The following is a 23,703-nucleotide window of genomic DNA, read 5'->3' as shown; positions in this document are numbered from 1 at the left end:
TACCCTGGGATGGTGTTTCAATGTAACTCTGTGTCATATCCATGTCTGTGAAGGTGGACCCTGAGTCATTAAAAGGCCCTGCATTTTGCTTTTCTGTTTCAGGAGGACAGAGTGTTCTACTGGCAAAGGTTCCCGAATAGTTGTCATTAATGAGAGACAAGCAAAGGACCAAACTCATTAGTATTGTAGTACCTGAGAATTACGCCATGGGGACAGGAGACAAGTCTCACATTACAGTCCTAGAAGATGCTTCCTAGACCTTGAGCAAAAGGCATTTTGTTAGAGCTCAGAAATAGTTTTCCTGTCTCTTCTGTTCCGTCACTTGGGCCCAGCCTTATGGCCTCCAAGGCATCCAAGGCCAAGAGGACAGCAGATTCGCTCATAGGAAAGCCCAGGGGATCCTTAGAATTTACGAGCCAGTCCTCCGCTCCTTACCGAGCACAGTTCTCATTCATGTCAGTGGGAAGCCTGCCTATGGGGCAGGGCATCTCAATCGAGTTCTTTCTCTGCTTCCCTGGTTCCCATCAAACTTGCCCTGTGGCTGCTTTAAGTGTTGATGTCTTGGCATCAAAAAGCAGGGAGACAGCTCCATTTCTGCTGGCGCCTGGAGCCCGCGCTTCAGGGCAGCTCACCCTCCTCCCTGTGGGGTTGCTTTGGAATCCTCACTGTTTACAAACGAAGCCCACATTGGCCCTGTTGTCACTCAGTAGCAATGGGGAATTTAAATGTCTTAAGTGACCCTCCAGGGTAACCAAAACCCTGAATTCCCTACTGGAGTAACTGACTTTCTGCCACTGTGCTGCCTTAGAGTTGAACAGCCCTCTGTATTTTCCAAAGCTCCTTCGTGTGCTTGGTCTCCTGTGGTCTGGCAAACCCTGTGAGGAAGGCTCAGCAGAGGTAGCTGGTCCCATTTCACAGATGAGAAGTCTGAGAGTCAGTTCAATCATGCAGCTGATGAGTTGGGCTAGGACCTAACCCCCACCCCCTGCCTACTGCATGGTGCCCCCACTATAGCTGGGTGTTTTCCTTTCTCTTTCTTGCACCTTTTCTGCTTCTTTCCCCCTTCTCATAACCTGTTCCCCACACACACACACTTCTCCTCTCTTTTTCCCTCCTTTCCCTCTCTCAACCTGCCTCTTCCCTCTTTCCTCAGCTCTCTTGTTCCAACAAAGATTTTAGGCAGGACGATGAACGCTATAGAATTACACCACCACCTTCCCTGTTAGCCCCGCAATTGAAACAGGAACTTGAAAGCTCTCAGGAGAAATCTCGTTGCCTCTCCAGGGCTCATTTTTTCCATCTATGAAATCAGGATGCTATGTGGATAACTACAAGATGACAGAGTTGAAAGGGTTCTTAAAAGCCAGAAGTGCCCAAAGAAATATTGATGTAGGAGCCACATACATCCAGCATCTGTCTCTTTAGATCAAATTTAGGCACGCCTTCATGTAGACATTTTTACTTTCTCTTTTTAGAATTTGGAATTATGTTCGATTGGCACATTTGCGTTGTAGCCAAACCCGGAGCTCTCTCACCACACCACCCTTTTCGACCTGGGGAGAGATAGAAACCAAATTTTCCAAAAGTCTGGGGAGAGCTGAGTCTGTCCGGTACTCTACATAAGGATAACTCAGCAATTCAAAGCACATGTATGAAATTTTCTGTCCGCAGTCCAGCTTATGCAGATGGTAGCTCGTCTCATTAGTCGTTGCACTGGTGCCTCCTGATAGCCCCTCTCACCTCAATTTCTATTGATTTGCAGATGCTTGGAGGAATATCTGATATCAAAATTGCTCTTTGAACAGTGTCTGATCTCATTTCCTCCCTCCTGTGAAAGGTAATGACATGGAGACAAGCTTTCATGAGTGCCTGTCTCTAGTGTCCAAACTGTGAAGTCTATAATGTTTGGAGAACACTGACTTGATAGAAGGAGTTGAATACTTCCAACCTAATTAGAGAAGCAAAAGAAGGTAATCTTTCAAAATTATGCCCCTCGCCTCTTAAAAGCAGCATTTCCAGTTTGCACATAAGAGTCTGGATCATGACAGACCAATCCCGTCCTGAGAAATGACCAGAACCAAGCAAACCCTGTACAGACAGTCGATAATTTCTGAGAGGAAAAATGATTCCAGAAGACTGTCAGTGGAGCATTTTAAGGGTCTATGTGTAATTTGGTTCCATGTCCATGTCTCTTCAGAATCTGTTCTTGGTCTTCCTAAATTGCCTGTCTGGTTTTTCCTCTGTAAGGGCCTTGGATGGATTTTTTTAACCCATGAATTGACTGAACATACGAGATTTTTCTATTTGGGGCATATTCACTCTCATAACATTGGAAGAAACTCATATGATTGGGGAGTGCCTGCTTGACGTGACTAGTAATGTTCAACTAAAGCAGATCAACTCAGGTGAAGACCATGTCAACGGATGTGGGATATCCTATTGTATAGAACTGACCTTCTGAAGCCCAGATATGTGCTAGCCCAGAGCACGGTTAGTCCAAAGCCTGATGTTATTCCAGCTAACTGAACCTTGGCTTCATCTAGCTGGGCTGACCTGAACACTGGACAGCTGCCTGTTACAGTGGCCTTGGGTAGCCTTCACTTCTTGCCCAACTTGGCCTATAATCCTTTGCTGCAGGGCTTGGAACTTAATAGCAGGGCCAGCAGACAGCTTTGCCACCCAGCATGCTACTGGCTCTTCCCATGGACCATCCAGAAGTTCTCCAGGGCTCTTTCGAAGCAAGGATGGGATGTAGCTTCTGACACATGGTCAGAGGCAACTGTTGAACTTCTCTAGTCTGTTCATCTATTTCTCTGAAGTACCTTTTCAGTGCCAAATACATGCCTTGAAAATTAACTGGCAAATGACCCTAATTTAACAAAGAACCAACAGCTAATTAACTTAAGAGGAGGGCTCTTAATCCACTAAACCACATGGAATTCTCCTAAGTTTGTGACTAGTTCTTTATCTCTTTTAGAGCTGCTGTCAGTTTTTTTTTCCTTCATCTCAGCAAAATGCAGGAGAGCCGACCAGGTGGCATCTCAGAAGGAGCGTGTTGCTGAGAACTTACATTGCTAAGTAGTGGGCATCATCTGTACCTCCCTGGTTTTCCTTTTCATTACTGGCATGGAAATCACAGTGCCTTCCAAAGAGGCAGAGGCTGAGTCAGATTCTTGCTAGGACAAAGTAAAATTTGGTTTCCTGGGGAGTACAGCTGAACTGACTCAGAGGCTGAGGATCTAATAATCACAGGAGGAAAAACAAACCAAATTTAAGTACTCTTGATCCTGTACCATCTTAGGGCTACCTTCCAGGGAACAGAGGTAATGTGATCAAAAGCAACATGCGGTCTCATCTATATAGATTGTGGCTCTGAGAAGCTAAGGACCACGCCTGGGGGAAACAGACTTGCTCTGCCAGAGTGTGCCAGATTCAGACCTTTTGGGGGAAAGGGAGTGTCCACTCTTATTCTGTGTTTGCGGTGGGTCTCCAGGTGGTCCTGGGAGGACAAGAGTGTAGACATCAGTATGCGTTGTTTATTTCCTCCAGACCTTTCTTTCCTCTGTTCACCAAACCACACAGTTTCCCTGTTAGCATCTGTAACCATGTCTAGCTAACATCCATATTCCCTTAAGCAACTGGAAAGCAAACCAAATAAATGTAGAATCTCTAAGCAAAGCAGAGTTTGATTAAAACACAAAACACAACAAAACAAAATCTCACCTAGCTAACCCTAGCGTGTTAGGAGAGACCACAGGACCAAGGCACACGGCCTGGGCTGCTGAGTCAACCGTAGGAAAGAGCCTCTCATGCTGAGAAGGCAACCAGCAGCCCTATTAAACAGGGTCATACTTCTCTCACCCACTCGCTGCAACTGTGATGTCCTCCAGTGGAAGTGGAATAACAATCCCTAGGGAGGCTTCTCCCCGTGGTGTGCACCTTCATTCATTCGCACATTCACTCATTCCTTTGTTCGTTCACACACTTATTCAGCTCACACTGAATATGCCAGTGGTTTTCAATTCCATCTGCCCACCCACTTATGTATAAAGTACTTATGTTTGAACCCTGACTGGTGGCCCAAGTACTGTCTCAGGTACTGGATGTGTGATGATGTATGAAACACGGTCCACAACATAAAAGAAGGGATAGTCTAGTTAGTAACTCACACTCGTGTCAGTCACCTGCTCACTCATCCGTTGATTGTTCCTTTGATGCACAGGTGCTGAAGACCTACCGCATGCCAGATCCAGTGTTAGGCATGGAGCCAAACATGCACACCCCCCATCTTCTTCTCTACCCTCTTTTAAACTCAGTGTATCACACATATACCACCAGCAGCTCTGCCAAGCACAGATGCAAAAACAAAGCCAGCAGCATTTGGGGTTTGGCATGTGTGGATTTGTGTGTGTGGTTATTTTAAGGGAAGGGGAGAGTGGGCTTCAGGTGGGCAGGCAGGGTTAATGAGTCCTACAGTATTCTTCCAAGTAGACATTGATCTCATCTGGGCTAAGACAGAAGAAGGCAGATAAGGAATTCAGTACAGCACAGAGCGAGCCTTTGAGCCACGATGACTGTGGAGCAGTGGGATCACCTGCCACACAGTGACAGCCTCCCACCCCAAGATGTGGTCAGAGGTCAGGCGACGATCTGACAAGGGCAGCACAGAAAAGACGCTGCTCCCCGCAAGACTTCTGATCCCTGATCTAGAGTCTGTCCCTACTCTGAGATTTTATTACCAAAACAATCTCCCTGGTACATTCTAAGAATTCAGTAAATATTTGGCAGATGAATGAGTGAATGTGTTGGCCCTTGAGCTCCTTGGGGGTAAGAGCTGGGCCTTATTCATCCTTTGTAGTCCTGGAGCCTCCAGCCCTCTCCAGGGCTCCAGGGAACGGACTGAAGGCCTTTGTACTGGAGGCCCCCAAGCTCCCTTTTTAACATTCCAGGCAGAAACATCTTCCGGTGGTTTAGCCACCTGGCAGATTCTCCCAGCAAGGGGAGCATCCTTAATAGACATAGTCAGTTGTCTTTTCCTGAAACTCCAGGCTTTGTTTTCTTCTCTAATTAGCAAATTGCTGGTCTACCTCCCTGCCATGAGGCCTTATGTACTCAGGGAGCAAAAATTTGTTATCAGCTAGAAAGGCAAAATAGCTATATAAAGAAACCGAATAATGCCTTCCCAAAGCACACAGCTCTGGGTCAGCTCTGTTTGGGGTTATCTGTGGCTGTTTCCCTTCCTCTGGGAGCACCCGTAATCATAAAGAGACTGCATGATTGCCTCTGGAAACCGAGTGATTGATCTACAGCACTGTGGGCCACACACCACTGCCTGAAGAGAGGCTAGAGACAGGGGAAGCCAGAAGCCGACTTCAAGATTCTTGGGCCGAGGGCCACACCGTAATTCAGGTCGTCCCACTTTGCCAAGGAAGCTTATCAAAGAAGAAAGCAGACTGACATTTTCTGGCCCTCTGGTTTGCTCTCAGAATTCAAGGTTGGAAGTTAGCCTGGCTTTCTCTATCCTAGGGAGAGATAGTAGAGGTTTGAGGATTTGATTCTTCGGAAATACAGACTGTGTAGCCTAGTACAGCATTGTGTATGCTGTTTTGCTACAGAAAAGACACAAAGCAAGACCCAAAAAATTTCAAACGGGAGCAAGGGCCTGACCTGCTTGTATATGGCCGTGTCATTCAGGGACAGCCCAAGTCTGGCAGGAATTTTCTGCCACAGAGCTAAACCCATCAATTTAGATGAAAATGTTACTGAGTGAACACTGATTTTAAACTCCCTCTACTCCAATATGCTAAGAAACTTCCGGAAGCAATGCACATTGGACAAGCCTGAGCCATCAGGGGGACAGGGTCATCTTTCACAGGGCATTTTGATGGGTGAATCTGGGAAAGCAATCACAGTTTTAGCAAGGGCACATAATCTTTCCAGCCACAGGAGCGAACTCCAATTCCTAGGACAGCTGCAGAAAATGACTGTTTGTTTGCAACCATCTCTAAAATCACATCAAGTAACAAAGAAGCCCATGTATTTTCCCCTTATTGATAGAGAGGAGACTATCAGAAAACACGAGGCTTCCTCTGGCTTTTATCTGTTAACGATCACCCCTGGGGCTTCAAGTGCCACAGCCGTTCCTTGGGAAGCCCCCTGTATCATGATGTGGAAGACCCAGTTTGACGTGGGCCCAGTCCTCCAGGTGACCATCTCTCTGTTCACATCTCTAATCCATCATTTTAGCAGAAGGCAGTGTGGCATGCAAACCCCTTTGAAACAACGTGGCAGAGGCTTCTTTCTCCGTAAGGCCGAGCTGCAGCATATCCTCCTCTCCAGCCATTCTCAGGGGTGCTCCCGGACGGGCAATATCAGCATCGACTGGGAACCTGTTAGAAATGCAGCTCCCCGGGCCCTACTCAGAATTCCTGACTCAGAAACGGGGGGTGGGGCCCACTGGTTTAGTGTTTTGTTTGTTTGTTTGTTTTAAATTTTTTTTAATGTTTATTTTTGAGAGAGACAGACAGAGGGTGAGTGGGGAGAGGCAGAGACAGGGGGAGGCACAGAATCCAAAGCAGGCTCCAGGCTGCGAGCTGCCCGCACAGAGCCTGACACTGGGCTTGAACTCACGAACTGCGAGATCATGACCCAAGGCGAAGGCGGATGCTTAACCGACTGAGCCACCCAGGTACCCACCCCCCCCCCCCACACACTGGTCTGGTTTAACAGACCCTCCAGGTGATTCCAATGCACACAAATGTTTGAGAACCACTATTCTGTGCTCCATGAAGAAATGTGGGTCCCACCATGATATAAAGGTAGCTCTCTTTATACATTTATTAACATATATATTTAGTAATTGATACACATTATGTATTTAGTAATGTATATTTAGTAACATAGACACATACTGTATATTTAGTTATATGTACACATATATGTATATATGTTAAGTATATACATGTATATATTAGTCCTTAGTACTACCATATACATATATGACATATGTATCAATACTAATATCGATACTAATATATATCATATCATATATCATATATATATATCAATACTAAAATTATAGATTAAAAAAATTCAGTTTATCTTAATAGGATAGAAACTTCTCTTGAAACCTCTAACTGATGGGATAACTCAGAGTCTTTGTACACTACGTCCACACCCTTCCTATGATCTCAGTACCATGGGTGGTAAACCAATAACCCAGGAAATCAGGGGACTTTCTCCTGGCTGATTTAAAATAAGCTATTAGGGCACACCTGGGCGGTTCAGTCAGTTGAGTGTCGAACTCTTGATTTCAGCTCCGGTCATGATCCCAGAGTTGCAGGTTTGAGTCCCATGACGGGCTCCACTCTGAGTGTGGAGCCTACTTAAGATTCTCTCTCTCCCTCTACCCCTCCCCTGCTCTCTCTCTCTCTCACACACACACACACACACACACACTCTCTCTCTCTCTCTCTCTCTCTCTCTCTCTAATAAAAATAAAAAAAAACAAAAATTTAAAATAAGCTATGAGCAATCTACCCTCCCATTGAAGATGCTCTAAAAAAGTAAAATGCTTGGCCTTCTCTGGCATTTATATAAATCTGATGAAGAGAAGATTAAACAAATATTAGATACCTTCCTTTAAAAAGCTGATTAGAGTGGTGATAAGGAACATGGACTTTTGAGTCCGATGGATTTGGCTTTAAGTCCACCTCCATCCCTTGTCTGCTGAGCGGCATTGGGCAAGTGGTTCAACCTCTCTGGTCCTCCATTTATTTCTTGGTTGGTACAAACGGGAAGACTGATAGTGCTGAGCTCCTAGGGCCAATGTGAGGATTAGATTAGATAATATAACATCTACAGCGTGCTTGGTAAATACCACCGTTCAAGCAACAATGGGTCCCACCGTGACTCTTATTTTCCTGGGTTCACCCGCAGTGATTAGTACCACCAGTCACCGTGATTAGCATTCTTCCTCGGGGACAGTACCAGAGGATGAGCCAGCAAGAGAACGGGGACGCCCGCGAGCGTCCGGGGGACGTCCCGGGGTGAGAAGCCAGGCGGAGGCGCGGGGCGAGGGGCACCCGTGGGCCGGGGAGGCCGCAGCGGACCGTGGGCCCCGCAGCTCTGCGGCGGCCGCAGTTCCCTCTCTCATTGTTCTGGCGTCGGGCAGAGAGGCGCTGGGAGCCAGACCTCCGAGGCTGTGTGCGGTGAGCCTGCAGGGGCTGGCAGTCGCTGAGGGCGGAAACCACTGTTTGGGAGCCGCTGGCGGTTTAACTGTTTGTGTTGCTGATGCCGAGGAGGAGGAGGCAGGAGGGCCAGAGCGCGCCCCATGGCGCTGCTATTCGTGCTAAGAGCCTGCTCGCTGGGGACGCCCGTCAGAGGTCCCTGCGGAGCCCTGAGCTTATCAGGCTGCCCCTGGAGCTAGATTTTTAGCCGGTTGCAGATCAGACGTCGGCCTCTTAGGCTCTTGTCTTGCTTCTCTCCTTCTGCATATTTCAGACGAACCGATGGGCCCGTCTCAGAAGACACAGCCCCCCGAGGCCTGTGAGGTCCTTGCTGCGCACCTGAAATGATTCACTCAGGACCCTTCCTTTCGGTGGTGTGTGCATTCATGATGCTCTAAAATCCAAAGTAACCGTAAGAGTGTCAACGTTTCTTTGTCTCCCACAGCCTTAGATGTGCTCCCTCCTTGGTCTCAAGGCTACAGGTACATCTTACTCACCTTAGCATTGTTTCTTAAAAATATGACCTCCTCCAATCAGTGGGTTCAACAATAGGGCACAGTTAACAAATCATGTAATAAAATATTATACAGCCTTGAGAAAAGGTATTTTCCAATATGAAGTGAAAAGAGCAAGAATCAAAAGCTCACAGAGCAACAGATTTCACTCGGAGTGTGGTCCCCAGTCCACAGGCAGCCGGCTGCAGGGACATCTATAAACCTGGTAGAAATGCACATTCCCCGGCCCCGCCCAGACCTGCTCTATCAGAGACTCCGGAAGTGAGCCCACACCAGTGCATGTCTTAGTAGCCAGGTGAAATTGATATAAGTTAAAGTTTGAGAACCACGGATACAGAGCATGGATTCACATAAATATGTAGAAGATATATACGTGGATAGAAAATACACAAAAAGATACAACGGTTTTCTCTCTGACAGGATTATGGGTGCTTTTTGCTTTCCCCTATTTATCTTTTGCATTTTTGAAAAATATATATCCTACTTTTTCTAAAATCGGCATACCTTTTGTATTTGGAGAAAAAAGGAGCGAAGTTATCAGATATTTGTCACATGTGTATCATGTCAACTCATGCCATATTAGCATTTTCTTCACTGTTCTTTAATTTCTTATTCTGACAAATCAACCTCCCTGTATTTTCTTTGATAAACTTTCTCAGCCCTGCTGCCTATTTACTGACTTTCCCACCCTTAGGTCTTGAAGCCCCTGCTATTAATAATAAATAGCATTTTGGAAACTGTCCAAAGTTTCTATGCCTGGTTTGTCATAAGTGAGCAAATTGTTGGGGCCTTTGAAGGAGGATATTTCTTGTTGTATCTATTTAGAGGTTAATATATTTTTATGCATAATTTACATTTCATTTGGATTAATTTTTTTAAACAACTTGACCCTTCTAATTTCAAGGGTTCGTTTACAATTTACAAAGTAAGCACATATAGTGGATTTGCATTTTATACAGGGGGTTTAAGTTCTAAAATCAGCAATTAAATGTCACAGATGACCAAAATCGCTCCCTGTCAGTAACAGTAGCATAGACTGTTAAGCCCTGGAACTTAGCTAATCACCTGAGTACTAGCTAACATGGTTAGGGACTCTGTTGTGCAAAAATGTCCACCTTTCTTCTCCAGAATCACTTCGCGCTGTGAGATGCTCACATCATGAGAGGTTCTCAGAGTCAGAACCAACTGAGGAAGTAACAGGCTTTTCCTCCTGTCTTCTACTCATTTTTCTAGGCAATGACAGATGAAATGGCCCGAGCAATTTATTTTGGAGGGTTTGTTTTCTTTTGTTTCGGTTGATGGTACATAATTGCACTTACCTGAGTCAAAGGTGTGTCTGGTATGATTTCTGTGCATCTCTGCAGGACCTCCTGTTGTGCCCTAGGCTTCCTTCTCTCTTCCCTTGTTTCTCTCAGATGTTCTCCAGGCAGGAATGACTCTGACCTCTCCCCTGGTATTCGGATCTTACCCATCTTTTAAAATCTTATGCAAGTGCTGCCTTCTACACAAAGCCTTCCTGATCTCAGTAAAGCTAATGCTTCCGTGCTCTGAATGTCTCTGGGACATTTATCACTCTTTATTATATTTACATTTGAATATGTATGTCTTAGCTTGCCCAGAAGGTGCTAGGTTTCCTTGAAGGCAGAATCCATGTGTCTTTAACACCAATCTTGGCTTTGAATCCTAGATCTGCCCTTTCTAGCCAATCTTAGGCAAATTAACTAAATCCCACTGTGCCTCCCTCCTCTTCTGTAAAACAGGGATAGTCATAGTACAGACCTCTAAATGTTCAAGTGAGCATTAAATAGGACACTGCACTCACGGTAAGGGGCTATCACAATCTCCCGCACATAGTAAACCCCAATAACTGTTAGCTGCTCCTTCTCCTGTTCTCTTTTGTGATCCCAGTAGTGCATTTGTGTTCCATAAGCATTTGTTTATGGAATGTACGAATGAATGAATACTATACAAATTCATACACACTGCTCTGAATTCTCAGTGCTCGATGGGGGGTTTATACTGGCCATCTGTCTATGAATCCATTATAGAACTTAATGAACCAGTGACTTTCTTTTATTCCCAAGGCAGGTGTGGGGTGCATATGGGTAAATTTTCTGTCTTGAGAAAGCTGCCACCAACCATCTCATTTAAACCTCATCGAGCTTGGATGTTTTCATCCATGAAATGGGAATTATAATGCTGATCTGTGATTTTGCCTGGATACAAGGAGAACCCGGAGGAGGACGAGGCCTTCAGGGAGAAATTTTATGAACAGGGACTGTTTGGGGGAGTTTGAAGAATCAGAGCATGACTTTATAAATTAGCATATTTCAGTTATACAGCTTCCAATCACATGGGACTCTAGATGTCGCTCAGTGAGGGCACAGGGCAAACCCAGCTGCTTTTTGGGTTCGTCAAGCATCTCAAGTTATTTCTCAGGAGTTGGGGTTTGGCAAAGTCTGAAACCCACATTGCCAAGTCCTTCTTTCCCCCTTAATTTTTAAGCCCATGTGTATTTTAAGGGAAATTTAATCCGTATGTTTCTGTTTCCTTTACACTTAACTCATAAAAATGGTTTGTCAGAGCAATTTGATGTCCTAAAAATCTATGGAGCCTTTATAATGATATTTTTTAACCTTTCCCCCCTCCTTAGACACAGGAAATTGCGTTTTTTTTTTTTTTTTAAGAAAATGAATCAAACTGCAAGTCCCAAGGTCAGTATTGATGGGTCAGATACCAAGCTCGAGAAGCTATGCGTTTGCAAAAATGACATCTTCCCTTGCTGTTCCTGCAGGGCTCTGAGGGCAAGAGAAGGATCAGTTTCACAGGCAGTTGGCAATAATCGGCAGGGTGTTGTGATAGAGTCCTCAGATATCTGACTGTTTGTCCATCAGGCTGAGAGCCCCCTATCCGTACTTCCGAACTGGGAGGTCTGCTCCTCAGATTTTGGGTCCCTCCACCTTAATCAAATCCCAGAGTTCAGCACCGGAAGCTCATGCACACAAGCAGTCTGAAAGAATTGAAACCACTAATTCTAAAACACGGTAATTGTTTTCTAATCTAGTTTTCCGCATCATCCCTAGAGAGAGAAAACAGGAGCCAGCGGCATGTATCAACAGCCATATGAAGTGTTCTCACAAAGTTTCGTAAAAATGGCATTCCTCCAGAGTTAGTGGGTTTGCTGTCATCAAAAGGGCTCACATAATCCCCAGACATCCACAGCACAGGCAGAAATGAGCCATGCATTAGTGTCGCACCTCGGCCATGAGAGGGACTATCTAGGCTTGTTTGACCTGCATCAGATCCAGATTTGTCGCCTCTTCTACCAATCAGCTTGAGTTAAACTCTGGTCCGGCTCCTTTCTGGCAGCCTGCTCACTGCTGGATTGGAGTGCCTCTTTCTGGACACGAAGGATCACAGAGTCTCCCAGTACACAGCATATAATAGTGTAGGACACAATCATAATGGCTCAGTTTAATTCAAAATGTCCTAAAATGCCGGCTTACCTCATCCCACTTTCACCATATGGCATTAGAAGTGGGTAATATAATTAATGGCCCAAGCTGAGGCTTTCTCGTGCGGACTTTTCTCATCTCTCAAAGTTACAGGTAAGAAGTCCCATCAAGCAATGCCCTGATAGCTTTGCCATCAGTGCAGAAGAGCTGAGCTCGTTAGATGATGAAGATTCAGAGCTTTGAAGGACTTCTGTCTACACTGAGCTAGCTTGCAGTAGATGTGGGGCAGTGAAATCCTGGATCCGGGTGGCTGAATGAAGGGTGAAGGAAGGGCATGTCTACAGACCACGAACACCAAACCTGGGTATTGAAACTGCATATTGCTTTTATTTTGGGTCTTGGATGAGAACAGGAAACACCTGACAGGAAGTAGCCAGTCTTGGAAATTCAATGAGTCAACAGGCCTTATGGCTATAAATATTTTCTACAGTTGAGAAGTTGTAGACAAGGGCCCTAATCAGAAATCTGGCACTCTCCCACAGCCTAGGCAGTGGCAAATGCATACAAATGTATTTTATAAATTAACTGCTTTGAGCCAGGCCCCAGATCAAATGTTTGTTTTCCTTCACTGAATTCACATGATAACTTTATAAGGTACGTAGCATTATCCCCATTTTACAGACAAGGAAAGTGGGGCCCCTAAACACACTTATTGGAGAAGTGAAGTAAGTTGTCCAAATTTATAGTTAATGGAAGTGTTGAATTTCAAACACAAGTCTTTCAAACTCCAAGGGCCATCCTCCATCACTAAAAGAAAAACACCTTTGGGGGCCCCTGGGTGGTTCAGTAGGCTGAGCATCCGACTTCGGCTCAGGTCATGATCTCGCAGTTGACGAGTTCCAGCCCTGTGTCGGGCTCTGTGCTGACAACTCAGAGCCTGGAGCCTGCTTCGGATCCTGTGTCTCCCTCTCTCTCTGCCCCTCCCCAGCTCATGCTCTGTCTCTCTCTGTCTCTCAATAATAAATAAACATTAAAAAAAAATTGGAGGGGCGCCTGGGTGGTGCAGTCGGTTAAGCGTCCGACTTCAGCCAGGTCACGATCTCGCGGTCCGGGAGTTCGAGCCCCGCGTCGGGCTCTGGGCTGATGGCTCAGAGCCTGGAGCCTGTTTCCGATTCTGTGTCTCCCTCTCTCTCTGCCCCTCCCCCGTTCATGCTCTGTCTCTCTCTGTCCCAAAAATAAATAAACGTTGAAAAAAAAATTTTTTTTAATAAAAAAAATAAAAAAAATTGGAAAGAAAACATCTTTGTGTGATTTACAGAAGTTATCGATATCAGTATAACCTATTCAAACATACAGAAATAGAGAACTGAGTTAAAGTCCCTCATAATCCTACTTTCTCCCAAGATAACCATGTTCATAGCACAGAGTACATTTTTTTCCTATTTTTTTAGTATATACTACTAAACCTAGAGACATACGTATACATTTTTTATACAAAAAGATTAGAACTGTTCTAGAACTTGCTTTTAAATTTTTTTCTTGAGTATCTTTCTGTGTCAATAATACCTATGCACCAGATCCTTTTTAATAGTTGCATGGTATTTCATTAGAAGGATTGTCATGGTATATTTAAATCTATTGAATATTTTTTTTTCCAACTTTTGGCAACCAGAAGCACTACTGCAATGAAACGTGCACTGTTTATATGCAATTGCACATTTGCGGACGGATAACTGCAGGATAATGTCTCCGGAATGGATTTGTTGGGTGAAAGAATTCACAACCCATGCTCTGTCTACTCTACAAGGCCACTTGCTTTGGCTCGCTTTGGCTTCCTTTGGCTTTCTAGTCCCTTTGATTTTTGAGTGAGTTGCATACCAAATTTTCAGACAAGTAACTTTATCTTCGCCTTGTCACTGCTAGGGAATCTGAGGGCCAACAATTCCATTAGATTTGAGGAACAAGCAACACCGTCCAACTCTGAGGCAAAACAGCAGATTTCTGAAAGTATCCTTTTATTCAATATTACCTTCAGTAGCTACTTACTGATTTTTAATTTTGTGCAAAGCCCTGCACTAGATCCTGGGTAAGCAGTATGTCAGGTAACATACCCTCACGCCACTAGAAAACTTGTTTGTACAAAATCTCTCTGCCCTTCTGCACCAGCTCGCTGCCCTCCAGGTAGACATAGGCACAGTGTTACCAGAACCGGTCCTCTGTGCTCGCGTCTGCTTTCATACCACAGAAGCACTGATGGAGGTTAAATATCAGACAACTGAAGCAGACTATTTTCACAGCTGATCAACTTTTTAATCATAAATATTATTTTTAAGAGAGAGAGAGAGAGAGAGAGAGAGAGAGAGAGAGAATGCAAGCAGGGGAAATGGGCAGAGGGGAAGGGAGAGAGAGAATTTCAAGCAGGCTCCGTGCCCGACGCAGAGCCCAGTGTGGGGCTTGATCTCACAACCGTGAGATCGTGAATTGAGCCGAAATCAAGAGTCACTAGCTTAACCAACTGAACCTCCCAGGGGCCCCTAACTAAACTTTTAATTTGGGGGGCGCCTGGGTGGCTCAGTCGGTTGAGTGTCCGACTTCGGCTCAGGTCATAATCTCACAGTTTGTGAGTTCGAGCCCCGCATGGGGCTCTGTGCTGACAGCTCAGAGCCTGGAGCCTGCTTCAGCTTCTGTGTCTCCCTCTCTCTCTGCCCCTGACCCACTCGCATTCTGTCTCTCTCTCTCTCTCTCTCAAAATAAATAAACATTAAGAAAAAATTTAAACTTTTAATTTTGAAATAACCGTAGGTTCAGATGCTGTTGTAAGAAATAACACAAGGAGATCCCAAAGTTTTCTCTGATTATAACATCTTGCATCTTATGACAACAATATCAGTATCAGGATACTGATATTGACACAGTCAAGAAACAGAACACTTCTAGGGCGCCTGGGTGGCTCAGTCCGTTGAGCATCTGACTTCGGCTCAGGTCATGATCTTGCAGTTTGTGAGTTTGAGTGCCACGTCGGGCTCTGTGCTGACAGCTCAGGGCCTGGATCCTGCTTCAAATTCTGGGTCTCCTTCTCTCTCTGCCCTTCCTCCGCTCATGCTCTCTCTCTCTCTCTCTCTGTCAAAAATAAATATTTAAAAAATTAAAAAAAAAAAAAAAACCACAGAACACTTCTGTCACCACAAAGATCTTTGCCGTTGCCCTTTAGTTTTATAACCACACCCACTCCCTCCTTAACCCCTGACAACTACTAATCTCTTCTCCATTTTAATATTTTTGCATTTCAAGAATGTTCTATAAATGGAATAATACAGTATGTAACCATTTAAGACTGACTTTTTACTCAGCATAATTCTTTAGAAATTTACCTAGGCTGTCATGTGTATCCAAAGTCTGTTCCTTATTTTAATTTTTTTTTTTTTTTACATTTACTATTGAGAGAGAGAGAGAGAGAGAGAGAGAGAGAGAGAGAGACAGAGCATGAGCGGGGGAGGGGCAGAGAGAGTAGGAGACACAGAATCCGAAGCAGGCTCCAGGCTCCGAGCTGTCAGCACAGAGCCCGATGCGGGGCTCGAACTTGCAAATCAGGAGATCAAGACCTGAGCCGAAGCTGGATGCTCAACCGACTGAGCCACCCAGGCGCCCCAGAAGTCTGTTCCTTATTATTGCTGAGTAGTATTCCATATTATGGCTGTTTGTTTAACCATCTTTCCATTGAAGAATATCTAGTTTATTCCTAGTTTGGGGCTATTATAAATACAGCTGCTATAGACGTTCCTGTACATGTGCCAAAACTAGTCTTCATCTCTCTAAGATAAATGCCTAAATAGTGAAATTGCTGGGACATAGGTCATTTGCATGGTTAGTGCTTTAAGAAATTCCCAGGGGTGCCTGGGTGGCTCAGTCAGTTAAGCCTCCGACTTCAGCTCAGGTCACGATCTCGGGGTCCGTGAGTTCGAGCCCCGCGTCAGGCTCTGGGCTGATGGCTCGGAGCCTGGAGCCTGCTTCTGATTCTGTGTCTCCCTCTCTCTCTGCCCCTCCCCCGTTCCTGCTCTGTCTCTCTCTGTCCCAAAAATAAAATAAACGTTAAAAAAAAATTTAAAAAAAAAAAAAAGAAATTCCCAGTTTTCCAGAGTGACGATACCATTTTACATCCCCACTGGCACCATGAGTGATCCACTTTCTCTGCATCCTTGCCACCATTTGGTGTTGTCACTATTTTTTTATTTTAGCCATTCTGCTAGGTTTGTAGTGGCCTCTCATTGTGTGTTCCCCTAATGGCTAATGATGGTTAGTACAGTATCATGTGTTTATGGCTTATTTGCCATCTGAATATCCCCTTTGGTAAAATGTCTCTTTATATCTTTTGCCCATTTGAGAATTCTTTGTGTATTCTAGATACCAGTTCCTTGTCAGATACGCGGCTGGGAAATCTCTTTCCCCATTCTGCAGCTTGTCTTTTCATCCTTTCACAAAGCAAAATTTCATTTGGATGAAGCCCAGTTTATCAGTTTTTCATTTTATGGAGTGTGCTTTTGGCATCAAGTCTAAGAACTCTTTGCCGAGTCCTAGATCCTGAAGACTTTCTCCTCTGTTTCTAGAGGGTTATGGTTTACATGTTACATTTTAGCTCATGATTGTATCAAGTGTGAGGCTTAGGTCAAGTTTCTTTTATTTTGTTTCTTTTTTCCTTCTTTCCTTTTTTTTTTTTTTTCCTATAGATGTTTATCTGCTTCAGCACAACTTGTTGAAAGGCTATCCTCCCTCTGTTGGTTACTTTTGCAACTTTGTCAGTTGGGCATATTTGTGTAGGTTAGTTTCTAATTTATTTATTCTGTCCCATCCATCTATGCGCCTCTCCCTCTGCCAGTACCACACAGTTTTCATCACTGCAATTAGATAATAAATCTTGAAATTGAGTAGACTGGCTCTTCCCAGCTTAGTTTCCTTTTTCAGAATTGTTGAAGGTACCCTAATTCCTTTGCCTCCTACCTATGTTTTAGAAAAATCTGCCCTCTACCTACAAAAATTCTTGCTGGGATTTTGGTAGGAATTGTATTAAAACTAGATGTCAACTTGGGGGGAATTGGCATCTTGACTATGTTGTATCTTCTAATCCATGGATGTGTTATGTCTCTCCATTTATTAAGATCTTTGATTTTTTACATCAGTGTTTTATAGTCAGCATACAAATCCTGTACACAATTTTTAGACTTATACCTAAGATTTCATTTCTAGGGCAAACTGTAAATGGTATTGCAGTTTTAAATTCAGTGTCTATATATTTATTGCGAGTATACAGAAATACAATTAAGTTTTGTGTGTTCATTTCGTATCCTGTGTCTTTGTTGAATTCACTTACTAGTGCTAGGAATCTTTTGTAGATTCCTTGGCACTGTCTATGTAGATAATCATTTTGTCTGCAAATAAGGACACTTTCAGTTCTTCCTTTTGTATCTGTATGTCTTTTATTTTCTCTCCTTGCTTTACTACACTTCATACTACAAGAACTCCCAGTACTGGGGCACCTGGGTGGCTCAGTCAGTTAAACATCCGACTCTTAATTTCAGCTTAGGATATGATCTCATGGTTCGTGGGTTTGAGCCCCATGTTGGGCTTTGCACTGACAGTGCGTAGCGTGCTTGAGAGTCTCTCTCTCCCTCTCTCTGCCCCTCTCCACCTCTCAAAATAAATAAATAAACCTTTAAAAAAGTTAAAAAAAAAAAAAAAAAAGAATCCCAGTACGAGGAGCAGTGACAGCTGACATCCATGATGTGCCCCTGATCTCAGGGGGAAAGCATTCAGTCTTTCAACATTTACTATCATGTTAGACATAGATTTCTTGGTAGATATTCTTTATCAAGCTGAGGATTCTCCCTCTAATACTATCTTTCTTAGAGTAATAATCATGAATGAGTGTTGAATGTTGCCTAACACTTTTTCTGCATCAATTGAAATGATAATATGAGGGGTTTTTTTCTTTAGTCTGTTGATATGATGAATTACATTGATTGATTTTCAAATATTGAACCAGCCTTGCATGCCTTGAATACATGACACTTGGTCATGGTGTATAATCAATTCTTTTATATATTGTTGGATTCTATTGCTAATATTTGGTTAATGATTTTTACAATATTTATGAGGAATAGTAGTGTGTGGTCTTATTTTTGGCACTGTCTTTGTTTTCTTTGCCAGGGTAAATATTAGTTTCATAAGATGAATTGGGATGCATTCTCCCCTCTTCTATGTTCTGCAAGAGATTGTGTAAAATTGGTGTTAATTTTCCTTTAAATATTTGGTAAAATTCTCCAGCGAAACCATCTGGGCCTGGAGATTTCTTTTTTGGGTGTTTTAAAATTATGAATTGAATTTCCCTAACAATTAAAGGACTATTCAAGTGACTTGTTTCATATTGGCAGTTGCAGTAGTCTGGGTTTTTTGAAAAAGTGGTCTATTTCGTCTAAGTTGTAAAATTTCTATTTGTAGAATTATTCATTGCATTTCCTTATTATTCTTTTAAATATCTGTAATGATAGCCCCACTTTTAGTTTCTTTTTTTTTTTTAATGTTTATTTATTTTTGAGAGAGACAGGGACAGAATGTGAGTGGGTTGGGGCAGAGAGAGAGGGAAATACAGAATCTGAAGCAGGCTCCAGGCTCTGAGCTGTCAGCACAGAGCCTGACGTGGGGTTTGAACTCACAAGCTGTGAGATCATGACCTGAGCCAAAGTCGGACACTCAACCGACTGAGCCACCCAGGCACCCAAGCCCCAGTTTTCGTTTCTTATATGACCTACACAAGTTTCAGGAAATGTCAGAGGAAATATTAAAAGGCCACTGTATACATTTACATTCAAAATTGAGTTTAGATTTATTCAAAATGAACTTGTTTAAAGAGCTAAATCTTCAGAAAAATGGTTCTGCAAGAATCATCAGCTGTAGATATACTAAAAAGGATATTTCAAAATTATAAAAAATTTATCTAATTATTATTATACTTCTAAAATACTCTTGGGGCACCTGGGTGGCGCAGTCGGTTAAGCATCCGACTTCAGCCAGGTCACGATCTCGCGTTCCGTGAGTTCGAGCCCCGCGTCAGGCTCTGGGCTGATGGCTCGGAGCCTGGAGCCTGTTTCCGATTCTGTGTCTCCCTCTCTCTCTGCCCCTCCCCCGTTCATGCTCTGTCTCTCTCTGTCCCAAAAATAAAATAAAAACGTTGAAAAAAAAATTAAAAAAAAAAATACTCTTAACAGGTCCAGTAATAACTGTATCAGCAGAAAGATCCTCTCAAAATCAAAAATTATCAAAAAGTATCTATGATCTTGCATTTGCTAAGAATAAGCTAAATAACTGATTTGCTTTCAGTTATATCAACTGAAAATAAAGTTCCTAAAATTATAAATCTTGATGACCAAAAAAAATGAATTTCCAGAAAAGCAAGCTAGAAAAATCTGATGGCCAATCAAGAGCACGTTAGCAAAATGTTATTATTGTAAAATATAAAAATTTGACATCAAAATATTGTGTTTTTTGTACATTGATGTTATTACCCATTCTCGGTGTCTTACTCCTAATCCCAGCCATGCTAGCTGCCAGGTCTCTGGCCTCCCATGGTCCTCCCTGAAACCTGTTTCCCTGCGGGTCTCCAGTTATATAGCCAAGTGTATCCCTACCTGATCACCCACTGGGAAAGTCACTAGCTTTCAACTTCCTACCTCCCCAAACTTCTATCAGACCGTGTCACTCAACACACATTTGTAAATCATCTGCCATGTGCTAGGCACTATTCTATACCCTGGGGTGTTATACCTCTTGTTCACCAAGAGGTGGGTTCCCTGCCCCTATGGAAAACATAGTCTAGAAGGAGGAGACAGAGAAAGACCAGGAAAGGAAATACTAATTACAAATTATGGCTGGTGCTTCTAGGCCCAAAGGTGTTGAGATAAAGACTCATGAGGTTGAGGGCAGAATATTTCCTCCATAAGGAAATGGCATTTAAACCAAGATCTGAAGTATCAAAGAGAGCCAGTCTTGTGACACGGACAAATGTTTTGGGCAGATGGAACAGTATGTACAAAGGCCTTGAGGAGAGCCCTCGTATAGAGCCATGCAGATTGTTCCTGGTACAAACAGGCCTGGCCTAGTGGGTAAAATGTTGGTGACATTCAGCCAATCTCTGCTCTCTAAGCAGTGGGTCACAGTGAGGGGGAAAAGAAGAGCTTTGCTTTTCTTATTCTCACAAAGACATCACATGGGCTAGTAGCATGGGCTTGGTCCTTGGGCTGGAGCCTGGGTTCACATCCTGGGATCTGCACCTGGCTTCCATATGCCTGTCCATAATACGGTCTGTGCTTGGTTTTATCTATCGAACAACAACAATGCAGATTTACATGGCATTTCTATTCACCTTGTTTCTCATTCAGTCTTCCAACATCTCTGTAAGGTAGCTAGAGCAGACATTTATTTCTTTAAATTTACATACAATAAAATGAATAGATTTTAAGTGTTTGGTTAGATATGCTTCAATAATTGAATACACCCTCCTGACAACCTCAATCAAATATAGAACATTTCCAACATTTTCTTCTACTACCATCCAGTCAGCTATTCCCATTCCCCAGGCCTAGGCAACCACTGTTTTGATTTCTATCCCCATTGTGATCAGTTTGCCAAATATCTTCACAGACATGCCCTCATGTTGTAAGTATTCTATTGTGTCTGGCTTCTTTTGCTCAACATAATGTTGTTGTGGTGTTGGTGGTTTTTTGTTTTTTTTTTTTTTTTTTTTGTGATTCATTCAGTCACATTGTTATGTGGCTCCATAGTTCATTCCTTTTTATTATTGAGTAATATTCCATAGAATAAGTATAGCACAGTTTGTGCATCTGTTTTTCTATTGATGACATTCCAACTGTTTCCAGATTGGCGATTTTGACCAAAGCTGCTATAAATATTCTTGTACAGTTCTTTCTGTGGGTATTTCTTTTCCTCTCTTTTGGGTAAAACCCAAAGCAGAATTGCTGAATCATAAGGCACGTTGTATTTAATTTTGTAAAAACTTGCCAAACAGTTCTCTAAGGTTATTATACCGTTTCACACTCCCATCAACCATCTATGTGCGTTCCAGTTGTTCCACACCCCCACCGACATTGGATGTCCGCCATTCTCGTGGGCACACACTGGTATCTCATGGTAGTTTTATTCTGCAATTCTCTGATGACTATTCAAGTTGAGCACCTTTTCGTGTGCTTACTGGCCATTTGTAAACCTTCTGTTGTGACCTTCTATTCAGGCCTTTTGCAGGGTGACTACTATTAATTCCATTTTTTACATGAGAAAATTGAGACTCAGAAGTCAGGTGACTTGGCAGAGCTTCACCGCTGACAAGTAGCAAACCCAAGCCTTTTATCCGCATCTCCTGACCCTCACTGGCATTTCATTTCCGATATCCTAGACTTTTTCCTGCAGTGGACCCCAGAGTTCACCTTCCTTATCTGCCACTTTTGACAGCACCTTGAACCTCAGGCCCTACCAGGCAGGGGTGCTGCAGATAAAGGTACTGGTGTAGAGAAAGGAAGAGGGGAATGATTTCAGGTTAATGGAAAGCAGCAGTGATTCTTTTTCAGGCAGAGCTCAAAACCACTTCTGTCTAAGCCTGGGGTCTTTGTGTGACGCCTGATGCCTTCTCACGCAGGAATCTACTCTGTCTCAACCACTCAGTCCTGCCAAGCTCAAAATAAACTCTTCTTGTTCAAGGACAAGTGTGTTTCACTAGGTTACATGTAACTCTCTTCAGCCTGTGTGGTTTTGTTTCAGTCAGTTAAAATAGCCACAATTTCTCCTGTCCATATGCCACATTGCACTAAATTAATACTTGGTTGACAAAGTGTAAATGCTCCTAAGCACTTGATTTTCTCACTTACATATCTAGAAGAGATGGTGACTATGTAGCGAGGGTTGTGTGTGTGTGTGTATGTGTGTGTGTGTGTGCGCGCGCGCGCACACACCTGTGTTCATTTGAGAAGGAAATGCATTTTAGAGTGGGACTGTTACAGAAAAATCCCTACATTTCCTTGATGTTGCAGGTAAATCACTTAGAATAACTAGCTCTGGTTGTGTTTGATACACTGAGTTTGAACGTTGAGGAACGGAGACATCAGCAAGGTTTTGTGACCTCCTTTCAAACCAGGAGGAGGCTGACCTAGCTAGGCAGGCAGCACTGATGGAGAGTGCCCGTTGCAGTCCTTTTAATCCTCTCTGAGCAAAGTCTTGGATTTTCCCCCAAATGCTGAATGAAGTGAATAAGCCATTGAGCCTCTAAATCCATTCAATGCCTCCCTCTCCTGCGAGGTGCATCCGGCAAGTCTGACAATGCCATAGAAGAATTACTTTGAGTACTTGGCATATGCGGTCCTTGAAAAAGCTCTGCACTGAGCCATCTTACAAAGTGACCGGAGCACCCCATTCAGCCCTTCATGGGCCTGCTGTCATGGGGGTTCAGACTCTGGGATGGAGAGAAGAAAGGGAAGTGGGACAGAAGTCTGGAGACAGAAGAAGTAGGCCAGAAAGAAAGGGGCTGTGCCAATGTCTGCAAGGGAAGACAGGAATAATAGAAATGGGGCTAAAAGTTAACGGGGTGAATCTTTAAAGCCTTCTTTAAAAGTACTATTATTACAACCTCTTTAACTTTCCTTTTGATTCTTCCTCTGTTTTTCTTTCTTCTCTAGTTCATTAAATGCCTTTTTGCTGCTGTGTGCTTTAGGTCAGATGCTTCTGGAATTTGTATGGCAAACCTGATCTGACATTGTTAGGAGAAAGGGGAAGAAGTTTTCCCTTTCATTAGAGAGTAATTTGAATGGATGAAGTGCCTCTTGTGGTCCAGCGTTTAAGTGACATTGTAGACTCTCTTTATAATTGCTGGGTCTTACAACCCAGCATAGGTCTTCATGACTATGTTTGGATGTGCAAAGATGATGAACATCCTCACTTCTCCTTTACCTCAGTATTTTGAATTCTCACCATGATTAATGACAAAGAATTCTCTCTTCTCTACTAAGATTTGGTGTCATGAAGTCATGGAGATAAACCATTTGTCAAATTGGTGGGGTATTTCTGGTGGGGCTGGGCAGGGGAGCAGGTTGGCAGGAGACTGGATCCCAAGCCAGACACATGGGGATCATCTAAGGAACTCTCCAGCTAGAGTAAATAAAGAAAGAAAACCGGGAAAAGAGGGAGGACCTCTTGAGATTTATTTATCAGCTAACCAAGGGCCAGAGGACCCTCTCTGACATTCGGTCTAGGGGTCTAGAATCCAACTGAAACCTGAACTCAAACTCCAAAAAAAGTTTCCCCAGATGAGTTTATGAAAACCTATTGTGGCCGGCGCCCAGGAGACAAAAACAAATGAGGGTGGAGAGAGAAGAATTTGCTCTACAGCTTGCCTGACCACCAAAACTACCCAGATTACTCATGCAAATCACTCCCCACTGAGCGGGGCCA

The 23,703-nt window shown here is 43.5% G+C and overlaps 1 protein-coding gene across 4 annotated transcripts in view; it reads left to right on the top strand.

The window, feature by feature from the left end:
* LOC125151731 (putative uncharacterized protein DDB_G0294196) overlaps positions 1-23,703 on the top strand; it is a 447,030-nt gene that overhangs the window by 413,554 nt on the left and 9,773 nt on the right. Inside the window, exon 3 of one of the 4 annotated variants that reach the window (XR_007146935.1) lies at positions 8,503-8,599. The exons of 2 other annotated variants lie outside the window; for them this stretch is intronic. Coding sequence is in view for 1 of the 2 variants with exons in the window: in XM_047833135.1 (XP_047689091.1) it covers positions 8,503-8,551 (49 nt within the window). In the remaining variant the exon portion in view is untranslated. Of the gene's footprint in view, positions 1-8,502; positions 8,603-23,703 lie in introns of those variants that run through there. One more of the 4 variants, XM_047833135.1, reaches the window with a different exon arrangement.

The sequence above is a fragment of the Prionailurus viverrinus genome, chromosome E1 (assembly GCF_022837055.1).
Source record: "Prionailurus viverrinus isolate Anna chromosome E1, UM_Priviv_1.0, whole genome shotgun sequence".
In the NCBI taxonomy this organism is placed as follows: Eukaryota; Metazoa; Chordata; class Mammalia; order Carnivora; family Felidae; genus Prionailurus; species Prionailurus viverrinus.
The sequence above is the reverse complement of the archived record's forward strand: the minus strand, read 5'-3'. Positions and strand labels throughout refer to the sequence as shown.